General features: G+C 36.4%; 2 protein-coding genes and 2 long non-coding RNA genes across 9 annotated transcripts; 2 read left to right on the top strand and 2 right to left on the bottom strand.

Annotated features, from left to right (window-relative positions):
• Nucleotides 1-135: 135 nt before the first annotated feature.
• Nucleotides 136-3,148, top strand: LOC123472167. The gene is made up of 3 exons (XR_006646438.1): nucleotides 136-861; nucleotides 925-959; nucleotides 1,073-3,148. It is a non-coding gene; the product is annotated as an uncharacterized LOC123472167 (long non-coding RNA).
• A 2,125-nt stretch (nucleotides 3,149-5,273) lies between these two features.
• Nucleotides 5,274-6,635, bottom strand: LOC116922567 (coatomer subunit zeta-1). The gene is made up of 5 exons (XM_032928940.2): nucleotides 6,474-6,635; nucleotides 6,135-6,380; nucleotides 5,931-6,064; nucleotides 5,773-5,863; nucleotides 5,274-5,428 (listed from the first exon to the last, which is right to left on the bottom strand). The coding sequence occupies exons 1-5, from the start codon at nucleotides 6,489-6,491 to the stop codon at nucleotides 5,381-5,383; spliced, it is 537 nt and encodes a 178-aa protein (XP_032784831.1). The 5' UTR covers nucleotides 6,492-6,635; the 3' UTR covers nucleotides 5,274-5,380.
• A 5,753-nt stretch (nucleotides 6,636-12,388) lies between these two features.
• LOC123472230 lies at nucleotides 12,389-15,573 on the top strand. 6 transcript variants are annotated; one of them, XM_045173475.1, is made up of 7 exons: nucleotides 12,391-12,548; nucleotides 12,670-12,730; nucleotides 14,220-14,278; nucleotides 14,340-14,510; nucleotides 14,570-14,699; nucleotides 14,764-14,870; nucleotides 14,955-15,573. In XM_045173475.1, the coding sequence occupies exons 2-7, from the start codon at nucleotides 12,721-12,723 to the stop codon at nucleotides 15,273-15,275; spliced, it is 798 nt and encodes a 265-aa protein (XP_045029410.1). In that variant the 5' UTR covers nucleotides 12,391-12,548; nucleotides 12,670-12,720; the 3' UTR covers nucleotides 15,276-15,573. The 6 variants fall into 6 exon arrangements, with proteins under 6 accessions (XP_045029408.1, XP_045029410.1, XP_045029409.1 ...); XM_045173473.1 differs by lacking the exon at nucleotides 14,220-14,278 and having other exon boundaries at nucleotides 12,389-12,548; nucleotides 12,670-13,197; nucleotides 14,371-14,510; XM_045173474.1 differs by lacking the exons at nucleotides 12,670-12,730; nucleotides 14,220-14,278 and adding an exon at nucleotides 12,742-13,197 and having other exon boundaries at nucleotides 12,395-12,548; nucleotides 14,371-14,510.
• An 18-nt stretch (nucleotides 15,574-15,591) lies between these two features.
• LOC116923164 lies at nucleotides 15,592-17,454 on the bottom strand. Its single transcript, XR_006646580.1, has 2 exons — nucleotides 16,074-17,454; nucleotides 15,592-16,001 (listed from the first exon to the last, which is right to left on the bottom strand). It is a non-coding gene; the product is annotated as an uncharacterized LOC116923164 (long non-coding RNA).
• Nucleotides 17,455-18,989: the final 1,535 nt, after the last annotated feature.

Here is an 18,989-nt window from a genome sequence, read left to right as displayed (position 1 = left end):
GAAACGTCACCAGGGTGGACTATAAAACTCGGCCAGGTAACTCATACTGAATACGGAGGACACATCTGTTCAATAATTCAAAGTGAACAAGAACACTAAATATGATGATAGGTATACTTTAACTATATTTAACTGTTTTAATGTTTTATTTTCACCCATTCAATATTTTACCGTTTTTACGTATATCAGCAGAGCAGTAACGCCATCTCGTATCGCAACACAGGGTTACATGGTTATTTAAAGAAAAAACAAACTGGAACTTTGTTGATTCCTTAAACTTAAACCATCGATTATGAGCACTCACGGGGTTCACGAGGTTTCCCATAGCCTTGACGATTTAAAACTATTTCGTCATTTTCCAGAAATGTTTATGCGTGATAGTCATGTTGCATTTTCCATGGAGCTACGACATGTCATAATGTTTTATTAATTTTTTAAAGGATACCTTTCCTGCATTTTGTTTTACCATTTATTGATAAAAACAGTATCCTTTTCAAAGCGAGATATGTATCGCATCAACATTATAGGTACTCGAAGATGTAGATCACAGTGTGTCAGGTGGTGATTCCCAGACAAAGTAATCGCATGTCCCGGCCAAAATCCTCTAGAGTTATAGTCAAGGGAGTTATTTTTGTTTAGGGAAGGATAAAAAAAAAACGAATATCCCAGCGTTCTCCATTGGATTCAGAAATTCTGTTCGCCTTAATCATCGGGTGTAGCGAAGGAAGTTCAGTGTGAGATAATTTTTGTTTGTCTGCTCCATCATTTTAGATCTTCAGCAACATTTATTGATCGCTTATTTCAAGTTTCGTTTTTTTATGTATGAAGAGAGATGTACGATTTCCGCAGAGCTTGTTATAGGTATGAATGAGAAAACATCTAAAATTGGTGAAGCAATAAGAATTTCTTATTTATTTGCCGCAGAACTGAAGTGTTCGCCCTTTTTTTACATTACGACGGTAAGTTTGTATTCTAATTCCACTATTCAAACAACTTTCAGAAAATGAAGCTCGTTTTTCGTAGAATCAAATTCTCCTCTACATAGCAACGTTTTTATAATTATAACCAACAGGTACAAGAAAGTAGACATTGCCGAATTTCCCATTTCTAAACCTTACCAATTTACGCCACCAGTCATAGAACCCCGTTCTATGACTCTGACGCCACCAAGATTTAGAGGCTGTGTTGTAAGACTGCCAAAAGAAACGTATATTAAACTTTTTAAAATATTTTATTTATATGAAAAATATGAAAAATATTAATCTATAAAAATATATAAAAAAATTTAAAATCCGCAATAGTTATACTTATTATATTGAAATTCTCATACGGGCGCAATCATGATCCAAACGGAAATAGGTAAAATAGAAGAACCCTACCGTAAAATAAGATTTGCGCCGAAAAATTAGTTTTAAACGTTTTTTCTTTTGCGCAATAACGGACATTTAGTATTACATTCCTGTCATGTAACGTACGAACATGTATGAAATCTACCTTTTAATTGGCGCAGTACATGCGGAATCGGGGGTTGATTATTAGCAGAGTCAACGTGGATTTGGGGAGACGCCACATCGGATGTCAAACTTTCAAACGGAAAAATGAAGTTGACTGAACACGAAGCAAAAATCGAAGTGTTCAGATTTGCATCTTCTTCCTATTCCCTGCTTCATAGGAAAACTTGGACAGCTTGGTGAACATCGGGCAGCATAATTTGGCAAATGATCGGTTTTGTCATATTTTTTATATTTCTTCATATTTTTTCGTATTTTTCGTATTTTTTGCTTAAAAATATTGGGGTGTAGGAATTTTTTTTTCGAGTTGACAATGACAACCGCCCTGTCCTAGGCAATCACAAAAGTTGTTCAAAAAATGATAAAACCAAATAACTTCTGTCATTAGACAAGGACAGTAGACTATGTATATACGTATAGTAGATTTACTATGTACATATTTTTTTTTTTTATTTGTGCATTTCATAAGCGATAGCTATGATTGTTGGGTTTGTAGATTTAGCGATTCTGGACGGAAAATACTTACGGCGAAGCCTTGCAGTACGACTAGCAGGAGAATGGTACTGGAAATATTGACAGTCGAGGGTGGGTTGATGTCATAGGCCTTTAGCAAGAATGAAAAGCGACTGACAAGACGACTTACAAACAGGCAAGCTCCATAAAAAGATTGCTACAACCTACCACATTCGTTAACATTGAAATTCATGGCTTTTATTCCATGTACGTACATTAACTTGTATAACTATAATCACGTCTGCTGCTGCACTACCACCGGACACCAAAAGCTACAATCAACGTCCAATGATGGAAGGCAAATACTGATTCACCTTCTCAGATCATGAGACTCTATCTGAACTTCCATCCTTACCAATTGCTATTTCCTTTCAAGATCTGATTCTGATCTGAAAAGCTTGGCAAGCCTACCCAGATCCAAACCCTTTAGGAAGTCAAGTTCCAGAAAGCTAGGTGCAGCCAGGTAAATTTGCTTATGAGAGTCACAGATATAGTGAAAACCACCAGACAGGAATGTAAAAAATGCAGAACTCACATGGACATGCATTACCTTGCCAATACCAGTCTTTTTCTAGTATAACACTATTTTGTCACCCTGTTTTCTGCATTCAGCATGCAATTTTACTGAAATCTATACATGGAAAAGTTCAGTTGTTAAGCCCACTGAGCTATTAGGCTGTTAATGATGCCCATGGTACAATGTGGTATACCTATAACACCTGTAACATTATACTCACACCTCAGGAACCATTGTGTTTCATTTTCACAACAAAAAACTTTTTTTTTTAATACTTACGTATCATTCACACAAGACACAAGTAGGTTGAATTATATACTTTTTTCGGTTGAAATCAACTGTTGCTTTCGACATCCGGTCCATTGCCATGCAATAGGCCTACCAACTTCTTAGCACTGAACACATATTTTTTCCCTCTAATACTGCACTTCTTTCTAATTAGCTTCAGCTGTGTAAGTGAAATTAGTGTTCAAAATTTCGACATTCCAGATGATTGTGAAACAAAAAGAATTAAATTAGACATCGTTTATTCTTTATTGTAACGATTCTTTATTATAACGAAAGCAAACAACAGCCTTCATTAAACAAATTAGTCAGGTTGCTAGGTTACCAGTGAAACCACGCCCCCAAAAGGAAGATCGCGGCAAAAATACAACTAGAAACGCTATAATACCTGATCTCAGCAGCCTTCTGGCGGTAATCAGCTTGTACTACACTTTGTACAGGGCCTTATGGAAAATCAGGATTCTGATTCTGATTTATCACTTGATGCGCCTCAGCTGTCAGTCTGTCCCTACTTTCCAATGACGGCAAAAATCAGGAAGCAAATTGACATCATGGCTTCACCGCTTTAGTTTGCTTTATCTCGGCATGCAGAAAGTTGAAAAGGCCACGTAGTACTACGCTAAGCTAGATGAGCAAACGTACGCAAAACATTAATAAACCTTTAAAAAATGTGCTTGAGTTCACGAGCACCATCCACAGAAAAAAAAGGAAAAAAAAAGTCACACACGGAAAAAGAAATCTTAAACATAAGTGGATATTCTTTTCTTATAGAATCCCCACCGGGAAATTAAAGGAAATAAAAAAATCGCTGCCAAAACGGAAAGTATTTTATAATATACTCTGTCTCCTTATTTTTTTTTTTACTTATATATTTTTTTCTTTTCTTTTCTATTTTTCAAGGGAAAACCATAGAAAAGCTTATTTAAATAAGATGTGCGTTATATGAATAGTTTTAGAAATCCCAATGCAGTTAATTACCAGTGTTCTGCCGAATAAAGCTCTTTCGAATAAAAAACGTATTCTGAATAAGAATACGAATAAAATCTTATTCTTTATTTCGAATAAATTTTTATTCGATTTATTCTTATTCTTTATTCTCGAATATTTTTTACCTGTATTTTATTTTTATTTTTTATTCGATTATCCAAAATTTAAATGGAAAAATCGAATAAAAAATAAAGTTCCTCTAAGTTTAAAAATCTTTGTTTCCGCTAGCCGTTGCTCTTTTGTTTGGAAATATTTTTTCCGTTTCCGTTTTCTACTGTTCCATGAATCTGGATTCCGTTGATTTTGAAGTTTTTTTTGTTTGATTTGATTGGACTGGCTGTGTCACCAAAATAAAGAAATCATTTGCTTAATTATTTACTATTAATTGTTTTTAATTTTATGATTCAAAAATCGAAACATCATCCTTAAATTAAGAAAATCATTAGAATTTATTTTATTCGAAAATTCATTCGAAAATTTATTCGAAATACGAATAAAAATAAATTTTATTTTTATTCTTTATTCTTTATTCTTCATTTTTTATTTTTATTCTTTATTCTTATTCTTTATTCGATTCAATTTTCATTTTATTCGTATTCATATTCAAATAAATTTTTCCTTATTCGGCAGAACACTGTTAATTACACTCGTGAAGTTATTTCAAATTTAAAAAAGATATGGGTTCGTGAATTGCGATGCGTCCCTTACGAGACTACACCAACAATCGAATTACTTCCCCCTTTTTCAAATTTAGATTCTATATGGCGGATTTGTTAGTGTATTTAATATAAAAAAAAAAAATAGAATAGACTTAAACTTTCCATTTTGATCTTCACAACACGAATTTTTTATAATTGGTGTATTTTGTTTATAAAATGGACACCTAACTGCTGACTGAACAAAATAATAACCACAATCTCCTTTGTATTTAGTTTATTCCTGTACATTTTTTAAAAACATTTTTTTGTAAACATTGAGGTATCCAGTTAAATATTTTGGCCTGAGTATCTGATTTTTAGAGAATAATAATTCACTGATTGGTAAATATTATCTGTAAGGTGAAAAAACTGAATTTATCAGTTAACTTATTGCCCACACAAAGGAAATGCGGCTTTACTACAGTGAACGTGTTACTTTTTTCCGACTTTGATTGAGGAAGTAAAAGTGGATTAACTTCAAATTATGCGGAATTCACGCTGTGGTCATGCACATACATCATATAGTTTGAACGCCCCGTTCCCAAGATATAAGCTAATGAAGGGCTACATTTCATCGTCTTGTGTCACAAATTTCTTTTACCATCAGGTTTACCATCGGGTGACACTGAAACATACACAAGATAATTTAGTTATCGAACTAGAGACGCATAACCGAAGACGATAATGTCTTCCATACATGCTTTCCTAATCCGAAAACTTATGGTATATTTTCGTTTTTTATGCGTAAAAATATTACAACCATTTCATTAGAACAGATTTGTATTTTATAAGAACAAAATAACTGTAAGGAAAACAAAGAAATGTTTTCAACGGCATTGGTAGATCATAGTTGATACAACATTCAACCACTATTTCAGAAGAGACCATTTCAGCTGCTCCTTTGCTGATTGAAGCACCTATGCATAAACAAAGAAGAATTCAGACTGGACCCTCTACTTTTCAGTATTATAATACTGTATTAACACAAGAGAGCCCCTATGCAATGGCTTAATAAGACTCGTTTTTAGAAAAATGTCTATTATATCCTATGGAATTTGAGTGATGCAATCTCAATATTAAACAAGACAATGGTCTAAATGAGAATCTCCTTTTACTTTTCTTTTACATATGCTATGCATAGAAGCTTTGGCTGAGATAGATCTGACCCATATTGGCTAAGACTTCTAAACACAAAATGTTTTGGGTACACAAAGGAGATGTCTTTGTTCTGGGAAATAGTTGTTAAACTTTTAACACAAACCTGAGCAACTGTCTGTTCCCCAATTGGAATGTCATCATTACGGAGAGCTACCCTGTATGATATGGCAGTAGGATCTGACTCTAGAATGATTCTACACCCAGATGGAAAATCATGGAAATTAAGTTAACACCATTACAAAGATAAATGATGTTTCTTACCCAGAGTCACAAATTTCATCCAATGCCAGCATTACCACATCAAGGTTTTCCATAAGTGACCGTTTTTCCACATTTTTCCTAAGTATTTGGCTGATGGAGTCATACAAACAATTTAAAACACTAACCAGGATCAACTAAACAGCAGAAATTAGTGCATTCAACTAAGAATTCTTTTTGTTCAGAAAGTAACAAAGCACCTTTTACCTCATTTTCATGATTGCTACCCATGACATAGAAATAAAGATCCACATTGCTTTTGTACACACAGGTCATGTTTTCAAGCATTATGATCTCTGTATTGGCTCGATGTGTTTTGTTGAAGAGATTTTTTTCAAAAACCTTCTGTTCTTTTGCAGTGGAGAGTGTATTTGGATCGTAGTACTTTGCAAGAATGCGTTTCCCGTCATTATCCAGAATAGCAATGCCTTTAATTACATACAGTGAAGGTTCCTGAAAGTAACAGGAATTTTTGCGTCATGTTAAACAACTGAAGTGTATCCCTGAAAAAACCAGATTCAAGAATAACATCTGACAACTCATTACCAGAACATGATTATCCATTTTTCTGTAGGGGTTTCCAACACACGAAATCCGGAAATGTGCTAAATCTTTAATACACAACCTTAGATGTAATAGAAGTTCACTAACGATATCAAACCTCTATCACCTACTTGACAGTTGGCAAATGCAACGTTGGCATTCCTCATGCACCGGACACCGGGTATAAAAATGTATTTGGAAAGTGGAACGGTATATCATGGAATACCCGTGGAAACAGCAGGAGCCAAAGAAACTTTCTTTCAACTTGGTCTCCGCGAGACGGTCTCGAAGGGTCGAGACCGTCACCCGTACATCCCAGTGGGACTATCCCGGCCCTCTGATTGGCTCTCTTCACCCTTACATCCTTCTATGTCTTTCTGCTTTCCGCTCCCACATTTTCCTGATGTACACAGTGTGGTTTTCCGTGGGGCTGCCGCTTTGATTTGTTTGTTTCTTTCGTGTATTTTTATTATTTACATTTATTGTTTGTTCTTTATTAAGTTTTACAAATACAATATTTTTACTTACATTAATTGTTTTTTTCATTTTATATAATAGATTGAATTAATTACCGGTGTGTTTTCTTAAATAAGTGTAAATTGTCATCCAATGGGCCTTGGGTTGGCGGTTCCAAAACCCGATCTTGTAATGATCGGGGAAACTATAAGTCCAAAACTTAAAAACTTATAGGAATGGATATATCTGGATAAGATCTGTCCATTTCTGCAAAAATATTGCTTAAAAACTACTTATTGGAAGAGTAACCCGATTTGCCATTTTTCCGGTAGGTCGGTGCGGTTTAGCGGGTATCCGGTAATCCCCACCCCCGAATAATACTTAATATTTAAATAATTTTTTGCGGGAAAACTATAAGACCAAAATTAATAAATTTTACAGAAATGGATAGCTCTTATCAAGAGCTATCCATTTCTGTAAAAAAAGTTAAGACAATTTTCATAAACAAAAAAATTTTGGGCAAGAACTTTTTTGTAGTTTTTGCGCTCTAGAGATATACTCGATCCTATAGACTTAAGTAATAATTTTCATTGTTTTTGAAACTTTTTAGTGTATGAATATTTTTTCATAAATTATAGAGAAATAGATAGCCCTTATCAAGAGCTTTCCATTTATATAAAATTTATTAATTTTGGTCCTATAGTTTCCCCGAAAAAAATTATTTAAATTTCCCGTATTACTGGGAGATGAGGGTTAACTTAGACCCGCTAAACTGCACCGACCTACCTGAAAAATGCCGAAGCGGTTTACTTCTCCAATAAGGAAATTTTGAGCAATATTTTTACAGAAATGGATAGATCTTATCAAGATATATCCATTCCTATAATTGTTAAAACTTTTGGACTTATAGTTTTCCCGATTGTCCCAAAATCGGGTGTTGAAACCGTTTTTCTCCAGCCCGCACCAACCCAGTTGCCCATGAGAGTTCATTCACAATAATTCTGATGGAAACACACCGATGTTTAATTCATTCCTGTTTTATAAATTGAAAAGCCATTTAAAAAAGGTATAAGTAGTGTAATAGCATAAATTAATAAATTAAAAACAAAAATCCAACGATAACGAAAAAATATTCATACACAAAAAAGTTTAAAAAAAAATTTATATTGTTACTTAAGTCTATTGGATCTAGTATATATATCTAGAGCGCAAAAACTACAAACAACGTCTTGTCCAAAATTTGTTTGTTTATGAAAATTATGTTAATTATTTTACAGAAATGGATAGCGCTTACTAAGAGCTATCCATTTCTGCAAAATTTATTAATTTTTTCCTTATAGTTTTCCCGCCAATAAATTATTGAAATATGACGTATTTTTATGAGGGGGGTTCCTTAGCCCCGCTAAACCGCACCGACCTACCCGTAAAATGGCGAAGCGGTTTACTTTCCTAATTAGTACACCTTAAGCAAAATTTTTGCAGAATTGGATAGACCTTATCAAGATTTATCCATTCCTATAAGTATTAAAACTTTTGGACATATAGTTTTCCCGATTCTCCCAAAATCGGGTTTTGAACCTTTTTCTCAGACCCGCACCAACCCAATTGCCCATGGATGACAATTAACAATAGTTATAATGAAAACACACCAATATTTAATTTATTCCTGTGCTATAAAATTTAAAACGATATAATGAAGATACAAATAGTTTATTAACAAAATAGTAAGTTAGAAACAATAAATATAAACATAAATAATCATAAATAAATAAACATGAAAAACAAACAAATGAAGGCGGCAGCCCGACTACTCCACACACGCCACAGCCCCACAGGCCACACACCACAAGCAGAAGGGGTGGAGGGGCTATAGGGTGAGGAGAGGGAGAGAGCCAATCAGAGGGCCGGGATAGTCCCACTGGGATGTACGGGTGACGGTCTCGACCCTTCGAGACCGTCTCGCGGAGACCAAGTTGCTTTCTTTAACGGTTCAAACAAAGTCTTCATCCGTCATTCGATACAGATCCAATTACATCGGGTGCTCAAAACGGATACCTTGATTCGTTAATCGTTACCAACGGATCCGTTTTCACTTTGTGAATGAAATTGCATACGTATGCAATCCGCATCCGAGAACGGACTATGTTTATTGTTTGTTTTTCTTTTTTTAGTTATATAAATACTATGTTTTTACATTTTTCAAATCTTTTTTTATTTTCTAGAATAGGATTGAAATAAGTAACGGTGTGTTTTTATTAAAATTAGTGTAAAATGTCACCCATGTACACTTGGGTCCAGAGTTGCCCCGATCTGGTAAAATTTTTGAGCGGGAACATAATTTCGATCAAATTTTTTATCTGGGCTCAAATCTTTGGCAAAATGATTTTGATCTGTTCCCGGATCAAACATTTTTTATCTCTGAACACCAGAACGCGACCAACTTTTGGAATCCAAAGTGACATCTATGAACATTTTCTGGAATCAGCATGACACGATAAAACCCATAAAGCAGAGGTGTGCGTTTGTCAAAAAATCCTTTAACGCGTTAAAATGCATTTTCCATTTAGCTTAACGCGTTAAAGTGTTTTTCTCGCCAGTTAACTACAGTTAACGGAAATTAACTAGTTAAAAGAAATTAACTGAGTTAAAATATTTAACGTGTTATTTTTCTGTTGGTTTTGACCTGTTTTAGACCGCTTTCTTAAAACTAAATTTTAAAGATACATAACACTTAAACGGCCATATGGCTTTTATTGAGATCTTGGTTTATCATGGCTAACAAAGTTGACGTACAGGCAGAGGGAATGACAAATATTGCTTAAAACTTCTTAGTTTAAGAAACACAAGAGAACACTTTTTTTGCGAGAACCTACGTCCCAATATTTACGAAATTTCTAAGTTTTCATATAGAAAAATCATCCTGTCAACATTTTGTGTTGCAATGTTCGAACGCTGGGCAGTAATAATATTACCAGCTACGCTGAAAATTCTTTCAGCTGGAGCTGAAGTGGCAACTATGCATAATAATTTTTTTGCAATTGCACTTAATTTTGGAAACGTATGCTGGTGGTCTTTCGACCATTGAAAAGAATCAACATTGTCGGCTTCGGAGTGGTCCGGGTTCCGTAGAGCTAAGTAAGATATCAGTTCGCATTCAATGTCCGATTCGTGATCAGGTTTGCTGCGCTTGGCAAACCTTGCACCGAAGAGTTCGCTAAAGGCAGTTTTTTTACCAGAGCTTGAAGTTTCAGTCATTGAAGATGCCGACTTCAAATCTGTGGCAGTCTGCCTGTTTTCGTTTGAATTTGGGAAAGTTTTGTAGAAATCCCGAATTCCTTCCATCATCCCGTCAACTGAAGAATAAGTGATTGGGTCTCCCTTAAATTTAAAGTCGAGCGAACAAGCAAGTCGAAGTATGGGGGTTTTCGGGATTCGTTTTTCTAAGGAAATGCGCACCTTCTCCTTTAAAGCATTTAGACCGAAATCTCCGTGGTGGATGGAATTCTATAATGAATTTTGTTTTTATTTTCAACGGAATATTATCTTAATAAAGTTGTTATTAGTAAATACCATTGGTTTGCCCATATTGCCTACTCCAAAATCTTCGATTTCAGAAAATATCATTTCATCAGCAGAAACGTTATCGTTGGTATCGTTGGAGCAGAGCTCCATAAGAACAGCAATTGTTGGAATTATCCAAGATATAGTTGAATACTTCTGCCCCTGAAGAACATCAGTTGCGGTCTTAAATGGCGTTAAAAACTTAAGCAGTTCATCGATCTGTTTCCTTTCTTGGTGCGAAAAGATAAGGTTCTGGTGTTCCGTCCCGACTAAGAGCTCTTCAATTACTTTAAAGTTTCGTGATATCGATCTCAACATTGTACAATTAGTGTTCCACCTGGTTGGCACCATTTTTTTTAACGATTCGATGTAGGCTTGTGGGTTTCGATTGAAGATTTCGTTATAATCGTGATCGTTCAATAAAACGCCTTCACACGAGTTTTCTTCAGTCATTTCTTTATTAAGTGACTCGTGTGTGACTTCTTCGGCTTCACTTAATGTCTCGCTGTCATTGGATTCTTTTTCAGCATCGTTTGCCTTTCGTAATTGAAGTTCAATTTCTTTTCTTCTTTGCTCCAACTGTTGACGTTTTGCCAACAATTCCTTTTGTTTTTTTGACACTGCATGGCTCTTAAACTGGAAATGTTTTACAACGGCTTTCCATTTTTCGAAAAGAGCGAGAATTTGTGGCACATTTTCAAAACCATCAACGGCAAGGGAAAGATTCAAGTTATGTGCAAAGCAGCCGTAGTGAACAACTCCAAGGATTCGCCTTGCACATCGAATATTAGCTCCATTGTCTGTCACAAAAACTGTTCGAGACAGACTGATGCCGAATTCCTTTATGATTTCTTTCACTGCTTCAGCAATATTGATTCCGGTGTGAGAAAGAGGAAAGTGGCGAGTTGCTAAGACATAGCTTTTTGGCTCAAAATTGCGAAGGACGTGGGCAGTCAGAGTCATGTAGGCCAGGTGTTTAAAGTTGTCAACCCACATGTCAGTTGTGCAACACACAAACTCAGCTGATTTAAATTCTTCTATGACGGCAAGCTTACATGCCTCGTACATTTTGGGGATTCGATAACGACTAAAAGTCGTTCGATGCGGAACATGATACTGCTGCCCAACTGCTACTTTCATTAAATTTCGGAAGCCTTTCCCCATCACAACATTTACTGCATGTAGATCCTGAACATTGAAGTTTGCAATTGCGGTATCGAGTTTCATTTTCTTTTCTTTTGTCATTGTTCTATAATCTGTGATTTTTGGTTGATCTTCAGGGATTTTTTGTCTGTGTTTGACATTTAAATGGTACCTCATTAATGATACTGAGATTGCCATAAGCTTTTTGCAATGCTTGCAGATTGCTTTTCCTGGCTTCGACTCAATTTGCAAGAAATGATTCCAAACCCAACATGACTTCAAATTTGTGTCGTTTGCTGAAGGTTCAGGTTCAATATTACACTCTCAGTTTTCAGGGGATATTCTAATCTTATACGTTGGTTATCCGAGATTCGAATACCTCTTAGCTAGAATAGGTATGGTAGATGGTCTTACCTATTCTAAATCTTCGACTATCTATAAGACAATCCTTATTCGAAATAGAATACCCTTCGTACTTCCGGGTATTCGAAGATCGAGTTTGAATAAAACGCCCCCTCCGTATTCGAATTCGAATACCAGGTATTCGAATTTTTGCATCAGCGTCAGTAAACGTTGCCATCCAAGAGATATTTATCAATAAAAATCATTTTAAAATACAGAATACTGGATAGAAATCCCACAAATAATTCTTAGACACCGGGATTTGATTTAATATAACAGATTTAGCAATATTGAAACAATAAATATTTTTTGTCAAATCTAATTTGAAATATGGCAAACATCCAGCATGCAAAAAAAGTTAATGACGGTCTTCAGTGCAGACAATTTTGACAGTTATGTGATTGAGGGCTTTAATGGAATCTAAAACTTGTATCTCAACTTTATCTGCAGAAGACCTGCGGTTGCATCTCCTGTCGACTAACAAACTGCCGGCTGGAATTCCAGAAAAATTGCTAGGTAATATCTATGTAGTAGGAATCTATTTTAAGTTGAACATTTTCTGTGCTGTGTGTTTGTTGGTTGGTGAGACCCTTTTCCAAAATGTCCATTGATTCTTTTAAATGCTTTTTATGTTCAGTTATAGTTAAAGGCAATTATTCTCAACTGACAAGTCACTTGAAACTTTTTCATGGCTTCCTTAAAACAACAGGTCATAGTAACAGAACTTTGTATTGTGGGAACGCTGACTGCAAGGCTGGCTTCAACAGTTTTGCTAAATATAGAGACCACGTTATCAATTGTTTAGTTAAAGATCCACAACCAGATGTTAGACAAGTACTTCCTGATGTTTCTTTTCAACATATCGAACCAGGAGTAACTGATTTCGATGTTAGTGATCCTTTACAGCAGGACAGTTTTCACCAAGCGAATGCAACAGCAGATAAAACAACTCAGAGATTAGCTAGATTCTTTCTTGAATTGAGGGCCAAACACAATGTTAGTCATTCTGCCATTGATTTCATTGCTAAAAATATTGATACTATCTTTAAAGATGTTGCTCAGTTTTGTGATTTAGAAACAAATTTGACATTAACCAACATTGAAAAAGCCACTAGCAAATTGAATTCTCACCAGAAAAGGATTCGTTATTTTACCAGTAATATGGGATTTGTAGAACCAGTCGCGAAGTGCGTAGGCCATAACAATCAACCAGAACTGACTGTAAATAGTAGAGGGGAAACTCAGCCTAGAAAGAATACCTTCCAGTACAACTCTATTAGGAAAACGTTGAGTAGATTATTTTCTAATGCTGAATTTTACAATAAATATTTTAGTGAATCTCCTAGTACTGATGGTTTCTTCGTGGCCATCGTGACAGTTCTCATTTCAGGAATCATAAATTGTTTTCCAAAGTAAAAAATGCCCTTCGTTTACAAATATTTTTTGATGAATGTGAATCAACTAATCCTTTGGGCTCCAAAACTAAGAAACATGAACTTGGAATGTTCAATTTTAAGATTTTAAACCTTCCTGAGTGCGAAAACTCCCTATTGAGTAATATACATTGCTTTGCTGTTTGTAATAGTGAGGATTTATGGAAATGTGGAAGAATCTACTGGAATTGTGGCTTGTGATCCAACGATAGAATACGAACCAATCGTCAACGAGAATCAGATACTTGATATCATTGTGACGGACCAACCTTCAAATAACAATGTATTTCGTCACTACATATTTACTTCTTGCTTTTTCTAACTGTTGGAATTTTTACTTTACTTGTAGGTGATTGATTTCAACGTCATCGACATTTTAAATGCGACCGACGAGGGGAAAGTAATTGTGCAAAACTACCTGGAACGACTTGAGGCTTTCATTACTGAAAAAGAGCGCATCACAATTGTTCAGATCCTAGTGAATCGCTTAGTGACATTGACTGGAAAACTCGACTTATTTCCCCCGACGGAGAAAAGAAAAAATCTTGGTGAAGCCATAGTGGCTGCGTTTCCTTGCCTGGGAATCAACGTGGATGGCAAAGTGTTTTCTTGTCATTTCTATAATCAAACAACTGGATCTGGTTTTATTGAGACAAGGCTGAAAAGACTGAGGGAAGTTCATCGTGAAGAACCACGCCGGAAGAGGCCAACACAGGACTCTTCTCCAATCCAAAAAAACCGCGTGTCACGAAACGGCCTCATGTAAAGAAAAATGCCGACTACATCTTCAATGAAGCCGAATGCCAGTTTAAGGTTTATTTTTTAAATAACATTCAATCCACAATAAAAGCTTTAACTTTGTTTATATTTACAGGTTGAATGGTTGAAGAGTCATCCGCCTGGAGGAGATAATGACACAGTCATCATTGAGTACAGCAAGGCGACTTTTGGGTATCGCCAAAAAGAAATCAAACAAACTCTGACTGAACCTGGTCTCATCATGAAAGAATATCCCCGCTTCAAGGACTTCCAAAATGGATCTCTGGTAATGTGCTACAGCAATACGTTCGAGATGTTTCAGCTAACTTATTTTTATTCCTAAAGTTTCAGGTAGAATTTCAGTTACTCTATCCCGATGCCAAGAACTTCGAAAAAGTCTTTAAAGAAAAATTCTTATTTAAAATATTGGCTCTGGCTAATAAAAAAAACATTGACATTCCTGACTGCCCTGACGGTAAGTTGATTATAGTCTACTTTTCGAGTTAATTTGTCATTTTTCACGAAATACCTTTTAACAGAATGTCTTAAGGCCGTTTTCGTGTTACTAAAGCTGACTCCAAGCATCGTTAAACTCCGAAAAGTTAATTTTCGTTTGATTACGGAACGACTGATAGTCTTTTTAAAGGCAATTTTCTTTTCAGTTTAAAAGTTTACTCTTTTTCGTCTTTATTTATAACTATAGCAATTTTTTATTGTGTTGTGTTTACAGGATAATGCTGACTTGATTCAATTAAGCGAAACGCGAGACCCTCATTTGAAGCAGCCATTCATCTGCTGCATGGGAACGATGGAAACTCCTACAAACTTCTGGATTGTTATCGATCGTGATATAATACTGTGTGGTAACGACTTTGCAACTGCTTTCGTTAACTTGTTTTTCTCGTTTTATGCATTTAATTTAAATTTCCCTCAGTATTTGGAATCATTTTATGGATTTTTTGAGGAATGCGTTTTCGATATTAAAATTCCTTCTCCCTCAGTAACAGCCTTTAGAGCATCCCTAGAATGTTTAAGAGACCTACAAGGCTAAATTGCAATGCTAACACAATCGAGCTTAAAAGTGAATGGCGCCAACTTTTATAAAAGTGGGCGCTTTCAAGCTTATAAGCTTGATTGTGTCATCATGTGCAATGATGTTTATTTTTAAGTTGAGGTGTTCCAAAAATGCAAATACTGTTGTCTTATTTTGTTCTCCTGTTCTTTATAATAACAAACTGGGTTTTTTATGATAAAAAATTTGTTGTATTTGTATAAATGTTGTCTTGCACCGTTGTAGTATGCTCCTTCCCATGGCCTAATCTCAGATGAATACAGACTTCTGAAAGACATCTATATTTTGTAATTTATTCATAGTCGTGAAGCAGTATATTTATAGATTGGTGGGTATGCATGAAGAATCGGGGGAAGGGTAAATTCAGGATGCTAGTAGGAATCGAATATCCCTAGTATAGGGGGTATTCGGGGGATATTCGAACCCCTATTCTAGAACAGGTATGCTACTAATAGAATACCCCCCCTATACTATTAGTAGCAAAAACCAAAACGCTACTAGTTCGAATACCCTCGAATACCCCCAAAAAACTGAGAGTGTAGAAGCTGACGTTCCACATGCACTTTCAGCTTGGTCAACTGCTTCGTTGAATGACGAAGTCAGATCTTTGTTATTGTTAGATTTGGTATTGCTAGCCTTCGAGCTCTTAGTCAGTGAAGGACTACATACAGTATTTTTTGTTCGAACCATTCTTTCACCAATTTCCTAAAGAACCAAAATCCAACATAAGTTATATTTTTTTACATATACAACTAAGTTGTAAACAATCGTACTCACTGTGAGCGGGAAAGAAGCACATCAAAATTCTTTTGCTCTTCACGAAAACCAATACGTATACTTCAAATTACTTTCGAAGTTTGTCTTTGTGCTATTGCAAAACATATAATTTATATGTCAATGATTGAACGGTTAGACCTTACAGATGTATAAGTATAAGATTTCAATAATAATATTATTTATTACCCCTTTCAGTTTTCAAGGCTCCAAAAAGTACGTAAAATTCCAATTCAAATACCAAATTCAATGACGCCAGCACTACACGTACACGACTCAAAACAAGGTACGACTTACAATGTACAATCTAAGAGGCATGAATCACGAAGTCACGAATTACGAAGTACGAAACTACGAACGACTACGACGAATAGTCGTCTGACCTCTGACTCTGATTCTAACTTGAATTTGAATACAAATAACAGTACTGTCGGCTTTACACATTTAAATTTATTATACGTAACATTTAGAACATTGCCGAGAGCCCGAAATGCCCACAAATTTTCTTTATTTATGGATTATGTGCTTTCCATTCAAGTTTAACTTTGTTAAAAATTTTAACGCGTTAAATTCTCCTCCAAATTTTGGCGTTTTCATGTCGCCGTTAACTGCCCGTTAACTGAAAGAAATGTTGCTAAGAAATAGCTTAACGCGTCCCGACTTTAACGCGTTAACGATCCGTTAACTTCATTTAAGATAACTTTCGCACACCTCTGCCATAAAGTTGTCGACATTCTGTTATGTTTATCACCGTCGTCTGCACAGTTTTTGATTGCTGAATGAAACAACATGGATCGTCTTGGGTCGTATCAAGTGACTGAGACTCTCAGCTTGGATCAGTAAAAATGCCTGATCCAAGCGGATACTTTTGTAAAACAACAGCAGACCCCAACAAGCAGAATAGCAGACGAATAGTAGCAAATGCTGTATTATTATTTTTATTTGCAACCAGATATCGATCATCGCGACGGCTCTCAGAGACGCTTCTTGGTGATTCTCAGCGATGGTAGCCTACAGCGAGATGCACTTTCCTGCACGGTGCGATGTACTTTTCTATAAGTCGCGATGCGTTTTTTCGTGCACACTCTCCACAGTGGAGTTTTCTGCAGGGCTGCCGTTTCATTTGTTTCTTCTTTTATTTAGTTTAATGTTTGTAATTATTTTATTTATACAAATGCAATGTTTATACCAATTTTAAATCTTTTTTCGTTTTATAAAATAGAATTTAATTACGCATTGGTGCTTTTTTATTAAAATTGCCGTGTAGTCACCCAAGTGCCCATGGGTCAGCCCCTTTCACAGGGAAATTAATTATAAACGGGAAACTCAAAGTTCAAAATTTAAAATAATTATAGAAATGGCTATGTTTCGATAAAATCTTCCCATTTCTAAAAAAAAAAATTGCTTATGGAAGTACTTATTGGAGTACTAAACCGATCCGCCATTTATCGAGTAGGTCAGTGCGGTTGAGTGGGTCTCCCCATCTCCCAATAAATCATGTAATGTAAATAACTTTTTACAGGGAATCTGTAACACCAAAATAAATAAATTCACATAAATGGATAGCTCTTAATAAGGGCTATCCATTTGTGTAAAATAATTAAAGGAATTTAATTAAATAAATATTTTTTTGACAGTAAGTTTTTTGTAGTTTTTGCGCTCTATAGGGGGTTTTCGTCGAAATACACAGTTGCCAAATCGTGAATTGGTATTAGGGGGCTTTCTGCAAACCACGCCACCATATTAGAAGTGGATTTTTCCCCGGTAAACTTCAGTTGTTTGAAAAAGGTGATTGTTGGGATTGTTATCGTTGTTGTTAATGCGAGTGTAAATAGTTTTTGATTTGAGTTCAAAAAGTGTATATTCATCAACAAGTTTAGATCCAGTTAAAAGGGCTCGTTATTTGGAAAAAATAAGTTCCATCAACATCCCTTGCCCATATTAAATTCCAGAACTTATGTGGTCAAGAGGAAAAGAATGCTGACAATTTGTTTCTGATATTACCTACCCGGAATTTTTTTTTTGTATCTGAATCTGGTCGGGAGTTCGGGAGGGAGGGCGAACCTAGGGTGCAATTATCGGAAGTTCTTGCTACAGCGGAGGCCGAGAGACAGCGGTCTAGGTGAACGGACGGTTGTGGATCCAGACGAATCGGGAGAAGAGGCGGGCGCAAGAGAGCGATCCGCTACCTATCCACCCCTTTCAGTTAGTAGGGCCGAGGGTAGGCTTAACTTGGTGGAAGCGGGGATACAGGGTGCCTACCACACGAAGTCACTTCAGTGGGACTCCGGCGACCTACGAGAGGACGCGGTCGGGCTCAGGTTGACTACCGAGGCGGAAGAGGGCGCCAGTCAGGAGGGCTCGGACTGGCACGGTTGGAGAGTCCGACCCATATCCTCGGGAAAGTCATCACTTGCAGATTCGGTAGACGAAGAGGAGCTTGCGAGTGAGTCGTCAGGCAGTTCAGTGGTTTCTCGGGCTGCGTCACCAGTAGTCATTGCCCAACGACCAACTGCCCCCCCCCCAACTTAAGTACCGGGCTCCTTCGATCTTCTACGGGAGGAAGGATGAGGATGCAGTGGATTGGCTAGAGCGTTATGAGAGTACGGCTATCTATAACCGCTGGGGACCAGGTGAGATGGCCGAGAATTTTGGGATGCATCTGGATGGGGAGGCTAGAAAATGGTTTCTCTGCTCTTGAGCCCCGGCGGTGTGGTGGGATACACCGGCAGTGGCAGCAGCGCCGGGAGTGCTGGCTGTGCCTGGGATGGAAGTACTACGAACGAGATTTCTTATTGCCTTCCAGCCGCAAAATTGGTCGCTATCAAGAGGCAAAGTTACGACAGCGGAAGCAAGGGATAGACGAATCAAGAGTGGAATACTTCTATGACGTCATCGATTTGTGTCCGAGGGTAGACC

The sequence above is a fragment of the Daphnia magna genome, linkage group LG5 (assembly GCF_020631705.1).
Source record: "Daphnia magna isolate NIES linkage group LG5, ASM2063170v1.1, whole genome shotgun sequence".
NCBI lineage: Eukaryota > Metazoa > Arthropoda > Branchiopoda > Diplostraca > Daphniidae > Daphnia > Daphnia magna.
The sequence above is the reverse complement of the archived record's forward strand: the minus strand, read 5'-3'. Positions and strand labels throughout refer to the sequence as shown.

Excerpts from the sequence above, each read along its gene's own strand:
- LOC116922567 (XM_032928940.2), bottom strand. Across the intron at positions 6,065-6,134 it reads GTAGCAATCATGAAAATGAG|TTGATCCTGGTTAGTGTTTT; the intron begins GTAAAAGGTGCT and ends TCTGCTGTTTAG. Across the intron at positions 5,864-5,930 it reads GATGAAATTTGTGACTCTGG|AATCATTCTAGAGTCAGATC; the intron begins GTAAGAAACATC and ends ATCTGGGTGTAG.
- LOC123472230 (XM_045173473.1), top strand. The coding sequence starts at position 12,446 with ATGGAATCTAAAACTTGTATCTCAACTTTATCTGCAGAAGACCTGCGG. Across the intron at positions 13,198-14,370 it reads TTATTTTACCAGTAATATGG|GAGATAATGACACAGTCATC; the intron begins GATTTGTAGAAC and ends ATCCGCCTGGAG. Across the intron at positions 14,871-14,954 it reads GACTGATAGTCTTTTTAAAG|GATAATGCTGACTTGATTCA; the intron begins GCAATTTTCTTT and ends TTGTGTTTACAG.